We start from the raw sequence: 20,678 nt of genomic DNA, 5'->3' as shown, positions 1-20,678 counted from the left end.
TCTCTGCTTGCTCTACCTGCTCCAGTCTGGTCCCCACCTCCATCATGCTCCTGCATGATGGCTGTGACTTCTAGGTCTCCAAATCCCATGGACTCCGTTGGGCCCCATCTCATCCACCTCCCAGCAGCTCTCTGAGCTTGTGGACCACCCTTTCCTCCTGGAACCTCCTTTTCCTCTTGGTTCCATGGCACCATCCTCCCCTGGTCTCCCCCCTACCTCCCCATGGCCCCTCCTTCTCCACTTGGCTCCTACTTTGCTCCACCTTTCCATGTGGGGAAAGCCCCAGCATCCTAACCCCTTCTCCTTCTTCTCTCTATCCTGAGGCCATCTCCTTACCCAGGGCTCCAACTCCTAAGTGGACCATCAGTTCCCTCCATAAGTGAATTCCAAGTTCACTTCTCTCCTGAGCCCAAGGTTATGCATCCAGCTCCTTCCTCCTCTCCACATGTGGGGGGGGGGTCTCATAAACACTTCATTCCTTGGTCAGAATCTGAACTCATGTCTCCCTCCCCAATCCTGCCCCTGCCCTCAGTCGAGTCCATCCTTCCAGTTGCTCACATCCCATACTTTGTGGCCCCTGAGGCTGCCTGTTTCTCTCACCCATACATCTGGTCCTAATGTGCTGCCCCCAAAATCTCTCCTCAAGGTCACCTCTCTGCATCTTCTGCCACCCATGGCCCCATCCACCATCATCTTTCTCCAGGAAGCCTCTCCCATCCTACTCTCTGGTCTCTTCATTGCCACTGTTGTACCCTCTCATCCACTCTCTCTTTAGCCCTGGAGAGATTTTTCTGAAATTCAGTTTAGATCATGCCACTTCTTGGCTGAAAACTGTTCACTGACTGCCTCTTGCTCTGAAGATAAAGACTATATGTTTTCTGGCTCATCCCGGCTGTCCTCCTCAGCCTTGTGCAGGTCATGGTCACTCTGAGCTTCTGCTTTATCTCCTCAATGAACCAAGCCCTTCCCACCGCAGGGCTTTTGCCTGTGTTTCTCTTTTGCCTGGAAGCACTTTCCTTCCTGCGGTTACCCAGTGGATTCCTCCTTATCCATTTTCGGCTCAAGTATAATTACCTTCTATAAATCTCCCTTGACCCCCACCCCCCCAGACCCTGACCTATGACTTAGCCCTGCTCATGCTTAAATAGTTAATTGTTCAATTATTTGTTTATTATCCGTCTCTCCCACTAGATGGTAGTTCTGGGGACAGACACGATATCTACAGTGGCCCAGCCCAGGGGCTGCATACAGAAGGCACTTAACAAATGTTTGATAATGTTGTGGTGGAGGCCTGGGTAACTTGCCATCACTTCTCTTTGTTATCCAAGGCCAAAGGCATGAGCGCCCAGCTCCTCTCCTCTCCTCCCCCAGACCAGCTCATCACAGAATGGTATGTCCCAAGCTCACCGTAAAGTTTGCCTGAGATTATGGGTCTTGGGATGTTCTCAGAGAGCCCTGGAGGCAGCGGGAATGTTACAAAGTTACCACAGTTCTGATTCTCCCTCCAAGGGCTTGACTGCAAAGGTTGGTCTCAATCGCTCTTCTCTCTTACAGTCTCTCTTCCTGTGTGACCTTGGCTGAGTCCCTCTCCCTCTTTGGACTGATCTCATCAAGTGCCTCAGGGTCCTCAGGGAGGAGGGAGCAGGGTACAAAGGTGAAAAAGACTTATGTTCACCTACCTGGAACACCCGGGGGCTTGGATGGGGTGTCCTGAAGGACGGGAAAGGATGCCTCACCAGAAACCAACCCTCCCTTCTTCCCCTTTTGCGGGATATGGCCTCGGTTTCATTTGTAATTGACATGACTTATGGGAGTGTCCACGGGTTCAGGAGAGATAGATAGATAGCTAGGATGTAGTACTATGAGAAATGGATAGATAGACAGGATGTACTAGATAGATAGATAGATGATATAGATAGATAGATAGATAGATAGATAGGTAGACAGGATGCACTATGCACAGAGCCTCGCCAACAGAAGGGGCTCATAGGTGAGAGGGACTGTCCTGATTGATGGGCAGAGTTCACGTGTGTCCCTTGGGGTCTGCCAGGGCTGGAAGGTCCCAGGACTGTAGACCCTTTACCATGTAGGGAACCGAAGGCTATGCAGATGGGCCAGAACATGAAAGGATGTGGGACCAAAACCCAGGAACAAGTCCTGAGGCTACCTGGCTATCCACAAAACTTTTCCATGGGGATCTCCTCCTGTGGCTGCCCCTGGGGCTGGAACCACTCCCAAGATGAGAAACCTCCATTATCTCGAGCTAAAGTCATCCTCCCTGTGGGCAGAGAGCGTGTCTTCTCCCTGTGCCCTGGGATACCCCACTGGAACTTGAAGAGGCTCCAGGACCCTCCCCCAGGGTGAAGGAGCAGGAGGAAGCAGAGATTCCCTCCATCTGTGCAGAATCCCACACACTGTCCACTGCAGCAGTTCCTTCTGGGGACTGATGGCCCTTGCCTTGCTTGCAGGTCCCCCCAATGGAGCAGGGCTTGAGGGACTTAACTCAGCTGGTGGCCACCTGCCCCCAAGGACTTATGATCTGACTGGGCCCCATCCTCTTGCTTATCATTTTCTGCCACCCTGACATTGCCTGGTCTGTCACCAGCACCACAGATGCCCCCCTGGAACACATGGTAGTGGGTGCTGTGGCAGCATCCGAGGGCTGTGAGCCCCTCCCTGCCAAGTTTCTGGGCAGCCCCTGCACGTCCCAACACCCCCCCTGCTCTTGGGCACCCTTGGTCATCTTTTTCTTTCTTTCATTTATTTGCCAACCCCATTCTGGTGTTCTGGACATTGCTTGGGGATTCTTGGGGAGACTCAGCCCCAGGCTTTGCTGTGGAGGAACCTCCAACCTTGGGCATACGGAATTAGAGATACCACTAATCCTGTGTGGTCAGGGTGGGTCTGAGGGAGAGACAGGGGCTGGGGGAGCCCAGAGGGGAAGCAAGGCATCCGCTGTTTGGGCAGGCTGGAAGGCTTCTTGGAGGAAAAGTTGTTGGAAGTGGGTCTGGAATAATTAATAGGCATTTTTTAAGCGAAGAAGAGAGTGTATTCTCTGGATAGGACTAGTGCACTCAAATGCCTGGAGGTGAAAGAGTGAGCACTTGGCTTCTGAGCGATGGGGAGGAGTTCAGTGCAGCTAGAGTGATGCAGGTGAGAGGCAGAGAAAAGGTGGAGAGAAGGGTAGGGAGAGCAGGACTTCAAGACCAGGTAGGGGCAGGGGATTGATTCTGAAGCGATGGGGAGCCATGGAAGGTGTAGAAATGATGAGAAACAGAGATGGGGAGTTGGACAGATGGACAGAGAAATAGGGGCAGAGAAAGAGAGAGATACAGAGAAAGAGTGAGGGAGAGAGACAGGGAGACAGAGAGAAGGGCACAGAGAGAGAGACATAAATGGAGCAAAAGAAACATACATATAACACAGATACAAACACATCTATCTATCTATCTATCTATCTATCTATCTATCTATCTATATATTTTCCATCTATTCATCCATCCATCATCTATCTGTCCACCTATCATCTATCTACAACTATCTATCCATCCATCATCATTTATCCATCCATCATCTAGTCATCCAGCCAGCCAGCCAGCCATCTTTCTATCCATCCATCTATCCACCCATCATCTAATCATTTCTCTACCATCCATCCATTCATCTATTATCTATCTATCATCTATCTATCTATCTATCTATCTATCTATCTATCTATCTATCTATCTATCTATTATCCATCCATCCATTATCTCTCCCCATGTCTTTCCCCCACCCTCTGTCTCTCTCTCCCCCATCCTTCCTCTCTCTCATTCTGTCAAAACACAGGGATGAAGAGAGTAAGGGGACAGAGAGAGGCACATAGAGAGACATGAAAAAAAAAAAGAGAAGCCAACAGAGAGAAGCTGACTTAGTGAGATGGAGAGAAGTATAGATCAATAATCCGGGTAGAAGGGGAGAAGGCGGTGAGTGGGTGTGGTGGGTAAGAGGATGTAGTGAGAAGTTGTAGCTTCTGAGGCCCCCTGCCAGGCCTGGCCTTATTCCCATCCATTCCCAGGTGAAGAGCAATGAGGAGGACATGCGGCTGGTGGAAGATCTGGGCCACTACTTCCGCGATGTCCACCTGTGGTGGATGGGGCCTTTCTATCCCATCCTGCGGCTTATCCACCCTAACTTCACTGCCCCCTGCTCCAGGCCACAGGTATCTCTCCCAGGAGCCCCCACCCCAGCTTCTCCCCTGCCCCTGCCCCTGCTCCCAGCCCTTCCCACTCCTGGACAGACCAGGTTGAGCAGGGGAATGGGCAGTATCGACAGAGACCTGCTGGGTAACTCCAGGCAGGTCCCTGGCTCTCTCTGGTTGCCAAAGACTTTTTCAGTTTTGAATGGTGGAAACTCAACACTGTTGGTCTACCATGTTGGATGTTCCAGGAGATGTCAGAGTGCTGGGGCAAGTGTGGTGTCCTTGGTCCCTGTAAAGGCATTTTGTAGAGTGTTGGACTGTGCTTGGGCGTTTAGCACATGTTAGACATGTAGGAGCCATGTCAAGGCATGCTGGGACATGTTGTGTCATGTTGGGGTGTGTCTAAGCACATAGGGTTGTGTCTTTGGGGTCTGCCTTTGCTCTACTCTGTGCTACAGCCTGGTCTGGTCCCCCCCACCTCCCCCTTCCTCCCTGTTCCTCTGTTCATTGTCCCATTCCAAGCTATACTGGGCTTGGAGGAGAAATGTAGACCCCTCCCTGGGAGCCTCCAGCCCCCACCAAAAGTCCTTCCCTCCCCCTCTCCATGTTCTATCTCTCATGTCAGCCACCATCATACCCAAGGATATGTTTTTCTACAGCGTCCTGAATCCTGGCTGGGTGAGTAACTGTGAGTGAAGGGGGTGAGGACAACCTTGGGGGCCCAGGGGAAGGTGCTGCCCTTGCCCACTCCCTGTGGCTGCCTCTGCTAGGGGATGGGCTCCTGCTGAGTGCTGGTGAAAAGTGGAGCCACCACCGACGCCTGCTGACACCTGCCTTCCACTTCGAGATTTTTGAAGCCGTGTATGAAGATTTTCACCAAGAGTGCAGACATCATGCATGTGAGTTTCTTGAACTCCGGGTCCCAGCTGGAGCCTTAGGAAAGGGGGAGTGGGCTTACACACATATGGTCTGGAATCCTGGCTCTGCTGGATGGCTTTGGGGGTCACTGATTTTCCTCTCCAAGCCTCAGTTTCCTCATCTGTAAAATCGGGATAATAATCCCTTCTTAAAGAGTGATCAAGATGATGTAGTGCAATCATGTTCCTGGCACATAGTAGGTGCTCAGAAGGCTTTAGTTTCTAGTCTGCTTCATGGAAGCTCTGTACATTCAGGACAGAAATGATGAAGATTGCATAGTAGTTCTTTCTGCATTAGGTACCACCTTAAAACTCATGGACTCGAAAGAATTAGTGTTTATTATTGTTCATGAGATGATGGGTCAGTTGAGTCATTCTTCTCATCCTGGCTGGAATTACTCATGTGTTCGTGGTCATGGGTGGGTTCCGTAGACAGCTCTGCTGATCCAGGTTCAGCTTTGGCACGTGTTTGGGGCTCGGCTAGCTGTCAGCTGGTCTAGGATGGCCTTGGTGGGACAATGGACTCCTGTATTTGTCTCTCATCTTCCAGTAGGCTAGCCTGGGCTTGACTGCATGGTGGAGGCTGGGCTCCAAGAGAATGAGCGGAAACATGCAGTACCTCTTGAATCCTGGTGTCAGAACTAGCACGCCATAGTTTCCGCCTCCTGTTGACCAAAGCAAGTTCCAGCTCAGCTCAGATTCAAGAGAAACAGGTTCCACCTCCTCATGGAAGAGCTGAAAAATCTCACTGCAAAGAGTGAGGGTAAAGGGGAGGATAAAGAAATGGGGACATTTCTGCAATCGTCTACCGCTATGATAATGATGAAGATGATGATGGTAGTTAACAATTATTTAACACTTACTGTATATCAGAAATAGTGGGCCAAGTCCATGGCAGGTGTTGTCTAATTTATTCTCACAATCCTATGAGGTAGAGATGATTGTCATTGCCATGTGAAGGATGCTGAAATGGAAGGTCAGAGGTTAGGGAACTTGCCCAAGATTGCTCATTAGTAAGTGAGTTGTGCGTGGTGGAGCAGGAATTCTAACTTGGTTTATCCAACACCATAGCAGGTCATCTTAACTGCTACCAAAATTTGACAGTGGAAAAGCCAAATGGAAAGCAATGAGTTGACCAAGGACACACAGAACATAAGAGGCAGAGCTGGACCTTGAAACCAGGTCTCCTGACTACCAGCTGTGGGGTCTTCATGTCTTGATAGTAACAGCTTCCACTCCCACTCAAGCCTTGTCTTCCCTGGGGATAGGTGCTTGGGGCAGAGGACCAAGAGGCCGGGTCTGGGGGAGTCCATCCAGGTGGTTGAGATTGGGGAGGGGCTCAGGAGTGGGAAGTCTCAGCCCCAGCTCTGCCCTTTTCTCTGTCCAGGCCAAGTGGCAGTGCCTGGCTTCAGAGGGCAGCACTTGTCTGGACATGTTTGAACACATCAGCCTCATGACCCTGGACAGTCTGCAGAAATGTGTCTTCAGTTTCAACAGCAATTGCCAGGAGTAAGTCTCAGCCCAGGGCCTGGGAACATGAACCATAGACCCAAGGGAGTAGATGGGGAAGGGAGGACTGACCAGGGCAATCAGAAGGGCCTTCCTGGAGGAGGTGGGTCAGAGCTGTTGAAGGACAGGGAAAGGGAAAGAAAAGGAGCTATCCTTTCAGGTAGGTAGAACTGTTTGATAAAGGCCAGGAGGCTAGGATGAGCAGAACATGTGTAACAGTGAGGAGATGCCTTGGGTATGAGGCTGGAGGAGTGGGCAGGGTTATATCTTAAGGACATTCTGAAGTCAGACAAAGAGGATATGAACTTTATCCTGATGTTTCCAGGAAGCCACAGAAGGTCTTTGACCAGATGAGAGTTGTGGTCAAAGCTGAGCTTGAACATCTGACTTGAGAGAAGACTGATTGTTGTGTAGACACAGGATGCAAGAAGGCCACAGAGGGGAGGAAACTTGAGCTTGGTGGAGAAAATGTGGCAGATTTGGAGGAAACTGAGAAAGAATGGCAGGTCCAGATGTTGTGTGGGAGAGTGGAGAGATGAGCATGATTCCCAAGCTCTGCTCTGAGATCTAGGACATGAGGCAGTTCACAGAGATGGGAGGCAGAGAGAGAAACATGATTGAAGGGCACTCTTTTCTGGATGAGATGTGGTCCTGGGTTACTGACTGGAAGTGCTCCTGCAGTATGAGATCATGAAGGGAGGCAACAGCTTAAAATATGTGAAGCCCAGAAACCAGGAGCTTCCTCCTATCAGGGTTCCCAAGACTTCCTATCAGGAAACAGAGTCTCTAAGAACAGATGGCCCACAGATATACAATACTGCTTCTTAAGGCTCTCTCTGATCTGACCCTGTAGGAAACCCAGCGAACATATTGCTGCCGTCTTGGAGCTCAGTGCCCTTGTGATGAAACGGACCGAGTAGATCTTCCTGCACATGGACCTCCTGTACTACCTCACCCGCGATGGGCAGCACTTCCGTAGGGCCTGCGACCTGGTGCACGACTTCACAGAGGCTGTCATCAGGGAGCGGCATTGCACCCTCATTAGTCAGTGTTCCCAAGACTTCCTCAAGGCCAAGGCTAAGGCCAAGACTTTGGACTTCATTGATGTGCTCCTGCTGGCCAAGGTAGGCTTCTCTGGGATCTAAATTCAAGAGATAGACTGGACCTTGTTTTCAAATGTCAGGTCAAAGAACTTGGACTTGATCCAGAGAGTGCCAGGGAGTCATAGAGGGTGCTTGAGGCAGGGAGGGACAGGTCAGAGAGAAGTTTTAGATGTGACTGTGTTGAAGGCTGTCTGGAAGGAGTAAACAGGAGGCAGGAGACTAGGGAGGAGTCCTGTGGGGTGGGCTCTGGAGATGAAGAAGGAAGAATCCTGCTTGGATGATGGAGCTTCAGGGACTATCTCAGGTTAGGCTCAGGTGTCCGCAGAACTGGTGTGATTTGGGGGATCTTGCTTTCTCTCCAGGATGAAGATGGGAAAGAACTGTCAGATGAGGACATCCGAGCTGAGGCTGACACCTTCATGTTTGAAGGTGAGGGTCCCAGGGTGGGACTACAGAATAGGCAGGGGTCCCTTCATCCCAGGGACTTGGCAGGTGGGCCCTGGATCACCCCATCTTGCCCATCCTTCCCATCGTCTTTGTGGGGGGTGGTGGTGGAGGGGGGCTTAACATGGTGCTGTCCACCCTCTGGTGCTGAAGTAGCCCAGAGACCCAAGCCTGTCTGGCTGCCCCTCAGGCCATGACACCACAGCCAGTGGCCGCTCCTGGGTCCTGTACAACCTTGTAAAGTACCCAGAATACCAGGAGCGCTGCCAGCAGGAGGTACGAGAGCTCCTCAGGGACCGTGAGCTTAAAGAGATTGAATGGTGAGTGCAGGTCCTCATGGTCTGTTCCTGAACCCTTCTCATTGTCTCTGCTCCCCAGCTGGGATAGTGGAAAGATCTTTTTGTTGATTCTGTCATTATTGCTTAGCGGGAATAGGAGCAGAGCCCAGAGGCAGGGTCTGATACCCAGTCTGAATAGCAGGTGAAAGTTTGTAGTCTTTTGGGACAGAAAGATCTGAGTGTCCACATTAATGCCCCGCTAACTTGCTATGTGACTTTAATAAAATCAATTCCCTTATCTGAATACCATTTTTCTCCTCTATAAACTGGGGGTGGGGTGGGGAATCTCTCCCCTACAGTGTTACTTGGAGTATTGTGACAATATGTGTAGAACAGTTGCCACCCAATACATGTTCAGTATATGAAATATTTTTCCCCTCTCTTGCTTTTCTGCCTTTGGTCTTCCCCCAGAGACCCTCATTTCCCTTAATTTTTGCTCTTTTCTCTAATTCCCACTTAATAGTCTATTCCAGGACTTCCCTGGTGGCGCAGTGGTTAAGAATCCACCTGCCAATGCAGGGGACACGGGTTCGAGCCCTGGCCCAGGAAGATCCCACATGCTGCCGAGCAACTAAGCCCGTGCACCACAACTACTGAGCCTGTGCTCTAGAGCCCGCGAGCCACAACTACTGAAGCCTGTGTGCCTAGATCCCGTGCTCCGCAACAAGAGAAGCCACCGCAATGAGAAGCCCGCGCACCACAACAAAGAGTAGCCCCCACTTGCCGCAACTAGAGAAAGCCTGCGCACAGCAACAAAGACCCAACACAGACAAAAATAAATAAATAAATAACTGAACTTATTTAAAAAAAAAAAAAAAGTCTATTCCAGGGATTCACAAGAGATCTTTGGGGGTAAAAAAGTCTTCCATCTTTTTGTTCAGTAAACATGTCTACACCGCCTGCCCTTTCCCAACTCAGTGTCTAGTCCCATTGGAGTCTTACATGGGCAAGGCTGGGGCACAGAGGAAAGGAGATGAGGCTTGCTAGTAAAAAAAGGAATAAGAATTCACCACTCTGGGTATGTGTAGTGGACAGTGCCCAAGCCAAGGGGATAGCTTGTGCAAAGGCCAGGATGGAAGCATGCAGAAGTGAGCCTGGAATGTTTGCGAGGAAGTAAAGGTGGCTGGTTCCCTGTGAAATATGCAGTGTGATGATCAGAGGGGCCCCCAATAAGGCTGGAGCTAGTAATGGAAGCCCTTCTTGGAATGCTTTGGAAACCATGTTAAGAGTTTTCAAAGGTGTCAGTTCAAGTACTTTGGCGAGCCAATATTGGATAAAAGATAAAAATGGGCAGGGATGCTGCCATTAGGGGAGTGTCACATTGGGCAGAAATGGTCAGGCAGTAGTGGCCCACTGTGCTCAGTCATTGGCTGTGGGCTGCCCAGGAAAGTGTGGACTTGGCTTGAATGCTACAGCAGAGCCCAGAGACCCTATAGCTGGAGGCTATCAGCTAATAGCTCTCCTTGCAGCTGTACAGCAAGTTCTTTCTTGAAGGGAGATTCATGACTAAAGTAGGAGGGCAATGGGGAGCCATGGGAGATGTTTGAGCAGGGGATGGTCAGGTCAGATATGAGTATTAGAAATAACTCTTTGCAGCTACAGGGGCAAACTGGAGGGGATGAGCTGCAGTCTGGGGGTCCAGGGGGTAGATTCTGGGCCAAGGGCTGAAGGATGAAGAGCAAGTACTGGGCTGGACAAACGTTTTGGAAGTCGTGTCCTCAACTGCAAGGCTTTGCTCAGCACAGCAGTCCTGTGAGGTGGAAAAATGTTTTTGTGCTTCTCCCAACTTCAAAAAAAATTATGCACTTGGTTAAAATCCAAACAGCATGGAGGGGTTTACAATGAATATAAGCCTCCCATCAACTCCCCCCACCAGCTTTACTGAGATATAATTGATGTATAGCATTATGTAAGTTTAAGGTGTACAACATGATGATTTGATATATGTATATATTGCAAAATGATTACAATAAGGGTAGTTAACACATCCATCACCTCACATAAGCCTCTGTCATATGCCAGCGTCCCAATCCCATCCCTTCCTTCAGTGGTTTCCTGTGTCCTTCCAGACGTTGTTCAGTCTATCCCTACATTTATCTGTTCACAGTCTCTCTCACCCTTCTCATTCATTCTGTCTTGTCTCTTTACAACCGAGAGTATATACAGAGCATTCAGGCATGCACATTGACAATATAACTTCAAGATTCTTTCTTTTTTTTTTAAGTTTTGGAAAATTAAATTTGAATTGCAAAGTCAATAATGAGAATAGGTTTTTTTTTTTTTTTGCACAAAATGAAACATCCTGCATAAGATTACGTTATTACAGTTTAATATAAATACACATACACACACATTTGGTCACTTGTTCTTTTCACTCAAAAATGTGCCTTAGAGCTCCTTCTCTCTGAGTGCTGCATAGCATTGCTTAAGCCAGGCAGCTTCTGCTGGGGACATTTATGAAAACATTTTCAATTAAAACAGATATTGCCAAATTGCCTTTTGGTGTCTCTGTACTGATTTACCCTGCATGGTGTGATAGGACTAGTTGATCCCTATATTCACCTTTTCCATAGTTGTATAGTCTTCCACCATATGAATGTACCATAATTTATTTAAACATTCCCTCATCAATGGACATGTGTATAGTTTTCTAGCCTTTTGCTATAATAAACATGACGTAGTGAACATTCATTTTGCTTATATGTGTGGACATGTCTCTAGGACAAATTCCTAGAAGTGGTGTTGCTGGATCAAAGACCATTTGAGTTTTGCAATTTAATAGCTCTTGGCAAATTCACTCCTACAGATTTTGAGAGTGCCAATTTCCTTGTATCCTCACTGATAGCGTGCATTATAAAACTTAAAAATTTGCTTTCTGTTAGGTGAAATATAATACTTTGTTATTTTAGTGAACATCACTTTAAATATGGGTAAAGTTGAGCGCTGTTATCACATTTGACCAACCCTGCATATTTCTTTTTCTGTGGAAGGTCAGTTTGCATAGTTTGCCCTTTTCACTTAGTTTTTTCCTTACTGACTCATAAGAACTTTTTATTTCTTTTTATTTTATTATTATATTTTTTTGGGCGGTGCGGCATGTGGGATCTTAGTTCCCCGACCAGAGATTGAACCCGTGCCCCCTGCATTGGAAGGGCAGAGTCTTAACCACTGGACCACCAGGGAAGTCCCTATAACAACTTTTTTAAAAAACTGAAGTATAGTTGATTTACAACGTTGTGCCAATCTCTGTTGTACAGCAAAGTGACTCAGTTTTACACATATATACATTCTTTTAAAAACATTTTCCATTATGCTTTATCCCAGGAGATTGGATATAGTTCCCTGTGCTATACAGTAGGACCTTGTTGTTTATCCAAGAACTTTTTAAATATAAAGAAAATTAGTCCTTTTCAGTTATGCAAGAATTTTTCCCCAGATCATCTTTTGACTTTATTTGGTTTTCGTTCATTTATTTGTAGTCAGATTTATTAATCTTTTTTTTTTACAGCTTCTGTGTGTGTGTGTGTGTGTTTTTAAATCGTGCTAGGAAAAAGGCTTTCATACTCTAAGACTACAACATAAAACTCTTGGGAATTGCCTGGCGGTCCAGTGGTTAGGACTCCGAACTTTGGTGGTCCAGTGGTTAGGATTCTGTGCTTTCACTGTTGAGGGCCTGGGTGAGGGCCCAGGTTCAATTCCTGGTTGCGGAAATGAGACCCTGCAAGCCGCGAGGAGCAGCCAAAAAAAAAAAAAGTAAAACTCTTGCTTGTTTTCCTCTTCTGGATTTATTTATTTAAAAATATATTACACAAAATTTATTTTTATTTATTTAATGTTGATATTATTTTTATGTTTAATCCTTTCCTCCATATAAAATCTATATTGGTATAAGTACTGAGGAAGGAATTTATATTTTTCTCCAGATGGCTAACTAATTGTCCCCAAAGAATTCTTTTTTTAACATCTTTATTGGAGTATAATTGCTTTACAATGGTGTGTTAGTTTCTGTTGTATAACAAAGTGAATCAGCTATATGTATACATATATCCCCATAACTCCTCCCTCTTGTGTCTCCCTCCCACACTCCCTATCCCACCCCTCTAGGTGGTCACAAAGCACCGAGCTGATCTCCCTGTGCTATGCAGCTGCTTCCCACTAGCTATCTGTTTTACATTTGGTAGTGTATATATGTCCATGCCACTCTCTCACTTCGTCCCAGCTTACCCTTCCCCCTCCCTGTGTCCTCAAGTCCATTCTCTACGTCTGCGTCTTTATACCTGTCCTGCCCCTAGGTTCTTCAGAATCTTTTTTTTTTTATTTTTAGATTCCATATATATGTGTTAGTATACAGTATTTGTTTTTATCTTTCTGACTTACTTCACTCTGTATGACAGTCTCTAGGTCCATCCACCTCACTACAAGTAACTCAATTTCATTTCTTTTTGTGGCTGAGTAATATTCCATTGTATATATGTGCCACATCTTCTTTATGCATTCATCTGTCAATGGACACTTAGGTTGCTTCCATGTCCTGGCTATTGTAAATAGAGCTGCAATGAACATTGTGGTACATGACTATCTTTGAATTATGGTTTTCTCAGGGTATATGCCTAGTAGTGGGATTGCTGGGTTGTATGGTAGTTCTAATTTTAGTGTTTTAAGTAACCTCCATACTGTTCTCCATAGTGGCTGCATCAATTTACATTCTCACCAACAGTGCAAGAGGGTTCCCTTTTCTCCACACCCTCTCCAGCGTTTATTGTTTGCAGATTTTTGATGATGGCCATTCTGACTGATGTGCGGTGATACCTCATTGTAGTTTTGATTGGCATTTCTCTAATGATTAGTGATGTTGAGCATTCTTTCATGTGTTTGTTGGCAATCTGTTTATCTTTTTTGGAGAAATGTCTATTTAGGTCTTCTGCCCATGTTTGGATTGGGTTGTTTGTTTTTTTGATATTGAGCTGCATGACCTGCTTGTATATTTTGGAGATTAATCCTTTGTCATTTGCTTCCTTTGCAAAGATGTTCTCCCATTCTGAGGGCTGTCTTTTCATCTTGTTTATGGTTTCCTTTGCTGTGCAAAAGCTGTTAAGTTTCATTAGGCACCATTTGTTTATTTTTCTTTTTATTTCCATTTCTTTAGGAGGTGGGTCAAAAAGGATTTTGCTGTGATTTATGTCACGGAGTGTTCTGCCTATGTTTTCGTCTAAGAGTTTTATAGTGTCCGGCCTTACATTTAGGTCTTTAATCCATTTTGAGTTTATTTTTGTGTATGGTGTTAGGGAGTGTTCTAATTTCCTTCTTTTACATGTAGCTGTCCAGTCTTCTCAGCACCAGTTATTAAAGAGGCTGTCTTTTCTTCATTGTATCTTCTTGCCTCCTTTATCAAAGATAAGGTGACCATATGTGCGTGGGTTTATCTCTGGGCTTTCTATCCTGTTCCATTGATCTATATTTCTGTTTTTGTGCTGGTACCATACTGTCTTGATTACTGTAGCTTTGTAGTATAGTCTGAAGTCAGGGAGACTGATTCCTGCAGCTCCGTTTTTGTTTCTCAAGATTGCTTTGGCTATTCGGGGTCTTTTGTGTTTCCATACAAATTGTGAACTGTTTTGTTCTAGTTCTGTGAAAAATGCCATTGGTAGTTTGATAGGGATTGCATTGAATCTGTAGATTGCTCTGGGTAGTATAGTCATTTTCACAATGTTGATTCTTCCAATCCAAGAACATGGTATATCTCTCCATCTGTTTGTAACATCTTTAATTTCTTTCATCAGTGTCTTATAGTTTTCACCATACAGGTCTTTTGTCTCCTTAGGTAGGTTTATTCCTAGATATTTTATTCTTTTTGTTGCAATGGTAAATGGGAGTGTTTCCTTAATTTCTCTTTCAGATTTTTCAACATTAGTGTATAGGGATGCAAGAGATTTCTGTGCATTAATTTTGTATCCTGCTACTTTACCAAATTCATTGACTAGCTCTAGTAGTTTTCTGGTAGCATCTTTAGGATTCTCTAGGTATAGTATCATGTCATCTGCCAACAGTGACAGTTTTACTTCTTCTTTTCGGATTTGGATTCCTTTTGTTTCTTTTTCCTCTCTGATTGCTTTGGCTAAAACTTCCAAAACTATGTTGAATAACAGTGGTGAGAGTGGAGAACCTTGTCTTGTTCCTGATCTTAGTGGAAATGGTTTCAGTTTTTCACCATTGAGAACGATGTTGGCTGTGGGTTTGTCATATATGGCCTTTATTATGTTGAGAAACCTTCCCTCTGTGCCTACTTTCTAGAGAGTTTTTATCATAAATGGGTGTTGAATTTTGTCAAAAGCTTTTCCTGAATCTATTGAGATGATCATATGGTTTTTTCCTTTCAACTTGTTAATATGGATTATCACAGTGATTGATTTGCATATAATGAAGAATCCTTGCATTCCTGGGATAAACCCCACTCGACCATGGTGTATGATCCTTTTAATGTGCTGTTGGATTCTGTTTGCTATTATTTTGTCTAGTATTTTTGCCTCTGTGTTCATCAGTGATATTGGCCTGTAGTTTTCTTTTTTTGTGACATCTTTGTCTGGTTTTGGTATCAGGGTGATGGTGACTTCGTAGAATGAGTTTGGGAGTGTTCCTCCCGCTGCTATATTTTGGAAGAATTTGAGAAGGATAGGTGTTAGCTCTTCTCTAAATGTTTGATAGAATTCGCCTGTGAAGCCATCTGGTCCTGGGCTTTTGTTTGTTGGAAGTTTTAAAATCACAGTTTCAATTTCAGTGTTTGTGATTGGTCTGTATATATTTTCTCTTTCTTCCTGGTTGAGGCTTGGAAGGTTGTGCTTTTCTAAAAATTTGGCCATTTCTCCCAAGTTGTCCATTTGATTGGCATATAGTTGCTTGTAGTAATCTCTCATGATCTTTTGTATTTCTGCATGTCAGTTGTTACTTCTCCTTTCTCATTTCTAATTCTATTGATTTGAGTCTTCTCCCTTTTTTTCTTGATAAGTCTGGCTAATGGTTTATCAATTTTGTTTATCTTCTCAAAGAACCAGCTTTTAGTTTTATTGATCTTTGCTATCATTTCCTTCACTTCTTTTTCATTTATTTCTGATCTGATCTTTATGATTTCTTTCCTTCTGCTAATTTGGTTTTTTTTTTTTTTCTGTTCTTCTTTTTCTAATTGCTTTAGGTCTAAGGTTAGGTTGTCTATTTGAGATGTTTCTTTTTCTTGAGGTAGGATTGCATTGCTCTAAACTTCCCTCTTAGAACTGCTTTTGCTGCATCCCATAGGTTTTGGGTCGTCGTGTTTTCATTGTCATTTATTTCTAGGTATTTTTTGATTTCCTCTTTGATTTCTTCAGTGATCTCTTGATTATTTAGTAGCATATTGTTTAGCCTCCGTGGGTTTGTATTTTTTACAGATTTTTTCCTGTAATTGAAATCTAGTCTCATAGCATTGTGGTCGGAAAAGATACTTGGTATGATTTCAATTTTCTTAAATTTACCATGGCCTGATTTGTGACCCAAGATATGATCTGTCCTGGAGAATGTTCCATGAGCACTTGAGAAGAAAGTGTATTCTGTTGTTTTTGGATGGAATGTCCTATACATATCAATTAAGTCTATCTGGTTTAAAGTGTCTTTTAAAGCTTGTGTTTCCTTATTTATTTTCATTTTGGATGATCTGTCCATTGGTGAAAGTGGGGTGTTAAAGTCCCCTACTATGATTGTGTTACTGTCGATTTCCCCTTTTATGGCTGTTAGTATTTGCCTTATGTATTGAGGTGCTCCTACGTTGGGTGCATAAATATTTACAATTGTTATATTTTCTTCTTGGATTAATCCCTTGATCATTATGTAGTGTCCTTCTTTGTGCCTTGTAATAGTCTTTATTTTAAAGTCTATTTCTTCTGATATGAGTATTGCTACTCCAGCTGTGGCTATCAGCTCAGACACCAAGGACAGGTATGAAACGCTAACACTGCTGCTGCAGCCACCAAGAATCCTGTGTGCAAGCACGAGTCACATTCACACGTGCCCCGCTCCCCGCCCCCCACCCTGGGAGCCTGTGCAGCCTGCCACTGCCAGGGTCCAGTGATTCAGGGACAAGTTCCCGGGAGAACACACGGCGCACCTCAGGCTGTTGCAATGTCATGCCAGCCTCTGCCACAGCAGGCTCATCCCGCATTCCAATTAAAACTACTGTACCACTCCCTCCCCCGCCCCACCCCACTCTGGCACGAGTGAGCCAGAGCCCCCTAATCAGCTGCTACTTTAACCCCACCCTCTCTGGGCTGAAACAGAAGCCTGAGGGCAACATACATGCAGAGGTGGGGCCAAAACCATAGCTGAATCCCAGGAGCTGTACAAACAAAGAAGAGAAAGGGAAATTTCTCCGTGCACTCTCAGGAGCAGCAGATTAAATCCCCACAATCAACTTGAGGTACCCTGCATCTGTGGAATACCTGAATAGACAACAAATCCACCCAAAATTGAGGCGGTGGACTCTGGAAGCAACTGTAGCCTTGGGGTTTGCTGTCTGCGACTGACTTGTTTCTGATTTTTATGTATATCTTAGTATAGTTTTTAGTGCTTGTTATCACTGGTGGATTTGTTTATTGGTTTGGTTGCTCTCTTCTTTGTTTTTATTAATTTTTTATTTTAATAATTTTTTATTTTTAAATTATTTTTATTTTATACTATTTTTAAAATTATTTTTCTTTCTTTCTTTTCTTCCTCCCTTTTCTTCTGAGCTGTGTGGTTGACCGGGTCTTGGTGCTCCGGCCTGGTGTCAGGCCTGAGCCTCTGAGGTGGAAGAGCCGATTTCAGGACTTTGGACCACCAGAGACCTCCCAGCCCCACGTAATATCAATTGGCAAGAGCTCTCCCAGAGATCTCTGTCTCAACGTTAAGACACAGCTCCAGCCAACGGCCAGCAAGCTCCAGTGCTAGACGCCACATGCCAAACTGTTAGCAAGGCAGAACACAACGCCACCCATTAGCAGAGAGGCTGCCTAAAATCATAATAAGTTCACAGACACCCCAAAACACACCACCGGACACAGTCCTGCCCACCAGAAAGACAAGATCCAGCCCCACCCACCAGAACACAGGCACCAGTCCCCTCCACCAGGAGGCCTACACAAGCCACTGAACCAACCTCACCCACTGGGGGCAGACACCAAAAACAACGGGAACTACGAACCTGCAGCCTGCAAAAAGGAGACCCCAAACACAGTAAGTTAAGTAAAATGAGAAGACAGAGAAACATGCAGCAGATGAAGGAGCAAGGTAAAACCCACCAGACCAAACAAATGAAGAGGAAATACGCAGTCTACCTGAAAAAGAATTCAAAGTAATGATAGTAAAGATGACCCAAAATCTTGGAAATAGAGTGGAGAAAATAGAAGAAACATTTAACCAGGACCTAGAATAACTAAAGAGCAAACTAACAATGATGAACAACACAATAAATGAAATTAAAAATTCTCTAGAAGGAATCGATATCAGAACAACTGAGGCAGAAGAACGGATAAGTGACCTGGAATATAAAATAGTGGAAGCAAGTACCACAGAGAAGAATAAAGAAAAAAGAATGAAAGGAATTGAGGACAGTCTCAGAGACCTCTGGGACAACATTAAATGCACCAACATTCAAATTTTAAGGGTCCCAGAAGAAGAAGAGAAGAAGAAAGGGACTGAGACAATATTTGAAGAGATTATAGTTGAAAACTTCCCTAACATGGGAAAGGAAATAGTCAGTCAACTCCAGGAAGCACAGAGAGTCCCATACAGGATAAATCCAAGGAGGAACATGCCAGGACCCATATTAAACAAACTATCAAAAATTAAATACAAAGAAAAAAAAATAAAAGCAGCAAGGGAAAAGCAACAAATTACACACAAGGGAATCCCCATAAGGTTGACAGCTGATCTTTCAGCAGAAACTCTGCAAGACAGAAGCGAGTGGCAGGACGTATTTACTGTGATGAAAGGGAAAAATCTACAACCAAGATTAATCTACCCAGCAAGGATCTCATTCAGATTCAATGGAGAAATTAAAACCTTTACAGAAAAACAAAAGTTAAGAGAATACAGCACCACAAAACCAGCTTTACAGCAAATGCTTAAGGAATTTCTTTAGGCAGGAAACACAAGAGAAGGAAAAGACCTACAAAAACAAACAAAAACAGTTAAGAAAATGGTAATAGGAATATACATAGCGATAATTACCTTAAATGTAAATGGATTAAATGCTCTAACAAAAAGACATAGACTGGCTGAATGGCTACAAAACAAGATCTGTATATATGCTGTCTACAAGAGAGCCACTTCAGAGCTAGGTACACACACAGACTGAAAGTGAGGAGGTGGAAAAATTTATTACATGCAAATGGAAATCAAAAGAAAGCTGGAGTAGCAATTCTCATATCAAAAAAAAATAGACTTTAAAATAAAGACTATTACAAGGCACAAAGAAGGACACTGCATAATGATCAAGGGATTAATCCAAGAAGAAGATATAACAATTGTAAATATTTATGCACCCACCATTGAAGCACTTCAATATATAAGGCAAATGCTAACAGCCATAAAAGGGGAAATTCAAAGTAACACAATCATACTAGGGGACTTCAACACCCCACTTTCACCAATGGATAGATCATCCAAAATGAAAATAAATAAGGAAACACAAGCTTTAAAAGACACTTTAATCCAGATAGACTTAATTAATATGTATAGGATATTCCATCCAAATACAACAGAATACACTTTCTTCTCAAGTGCTCATGGAACATTCTCCAGGATATATCATATCTTGGGTCACAAATCAAGTCGTGGTAAATTTAAGAAAATTAAAATTGTGTCAAGTATCTTTTCCGACTAAAACTCTATGAGACTAGATATCAATTACAGGAGAAAATCTGTAAAAAATACAAACACATGGAAGCTAAATAACACAGTACTAAATAACCAAGAGATGGCTGAAGAAATCAAAGAGGAAATCAAAAAATACCTAGAAACAAATGACAATGAAAAGACGACGACCGAAAACTTATGGGATGCAACAAAAGCAGTTGTAAGAGGGAAGTTTAGAGCAATACAATCCTACCTCAAGAAACAAGAAACTGGGCTTCCCTGGTGGTGCAGTGGTTGAGAATCTGCCTGCCAATGCAGGGGACACAGGTTCGAGCCCTGGTCTGGGAAGATCCCACATGCCATGGAGCAACTAGGCCCGTGAGCCACAATTACTGAGCCTGCGCGTCTGGAGCCTGTGCTCCACAACAAGAGAGACTGCGATAGTGAGAGCCCCGTGCACCGCGATGAAGAGTGGCCCCCACTTGTCACAACTAGAGAAAGCCCTCACACAGAAACAAAGACCCAACACAGCTATAAATAAATAAAATAAATAAATAAATAAATTAAAAAAAAAAAGAAACAAGAAACATATCAAATAAACAACCTAACCTTACACCTAAAGCAATTAGAGAAAGAAGAACAAAAAACCCCCAAAGTTAGCAGAAGGAAAGAAATCATAAAGATCAGGTCAGAAATAAATGAAAAAGAAATGAAGAAAACAATGGCAAATGTCAATAGAACTAAAAGCTGGTTCTTCGAGAAGATAAAGAAAATTGATCAACCATTAGCCAGACTCATCAAGAAAAAAAGGGAGAAGACTCGAACCAATAGAATTAGAAACGAAAAAGGAAAAGTTACAACAGACACTGCAGAAATAGAAAGCATTATAAGAGACTACTACAAGCAACTCTATGCCAATAAAATGGACAACCTGGAAGAAATGGACAAATTTTTAGAAAAGCACAACCTTCCGAGACTGAACCAGGAAGAAATAGAAAATATGAACAGACCAATCACAAGCACTGAAATTGAGACTGTGATTAAAAATCTTCCAACAAACAAAAGCCCAGGACCAGATGGCTTCACAGGCGAATTCTATCAAACATTTAGAGAAGAGCTAACACCTGTCCTTCTCAAACTCTTCCAAAATATAGCAGAGGGAGGAACACTCCAAAACTCATTCTATGAGGCCACCATCACCCTGACACCAAAACCAGACAAAGATGTCACAAAGAAAGAAAACTACAGGCCAATATCACTGATGAACATAGCTGCAAAAATCCACAGCACAATACTAGCAAACAGAATCCAACAGCACATTAAAAGGATC

At 44.3% G+C, this 20,678-nt stretch overlaps 1 protein-coding gene across 1 annotated transcript in view; it reads left to right on the top strand.

Moving 5' to 3' along the window:
• Positions 1–20,678, top strand: part of LOC133090238 (cytochrome P450 4F2-like) — a 96,237-nt gene that overhangs the window by 1,922 nt on the left and 73,637 nt on the right. The window contains 8 exon segments of the mRNA XM_061188578.1: positions 4,058–4,185; positions 4,789–4,862; positions 4,951–5,030; positions 5,032–5,079; positions 6,485–6,606; positions 7,460–7,730; positions 8,072–8,138; positions 8,344–8,473. Coding sequence (XP_061044561.1) covers positions 4,058–4,185; positions 4,789–4,862; positions 4,951–5,030; positions 5,032–5,079; positions 6,485–6,606; positions 7,460–7,730; positions 8,072–8,138; positions 8,344–8,473 — 920 coding nt within the window.

This window comes from Eubalaena glacialis, chromosome 4 (genome assembly GCF_028564815.1).
Source record: "Eubalaena glacialis isolate mEubGla1 chromosome 4, mEubGla1.1.hap2.+ XY, whole genome shotgun sequence".
Lineage (NCBI taxonomy): Eukaryota > Metazoa > Chordata > Mammalia > Artiodactyla > Balaenidae > Eubalaena > Eubalaena glacialis.
Note: the sequence above shows the minus strand (reverse complement) of the source record. Positions and strands in the feature narration are given on the sequence as shown.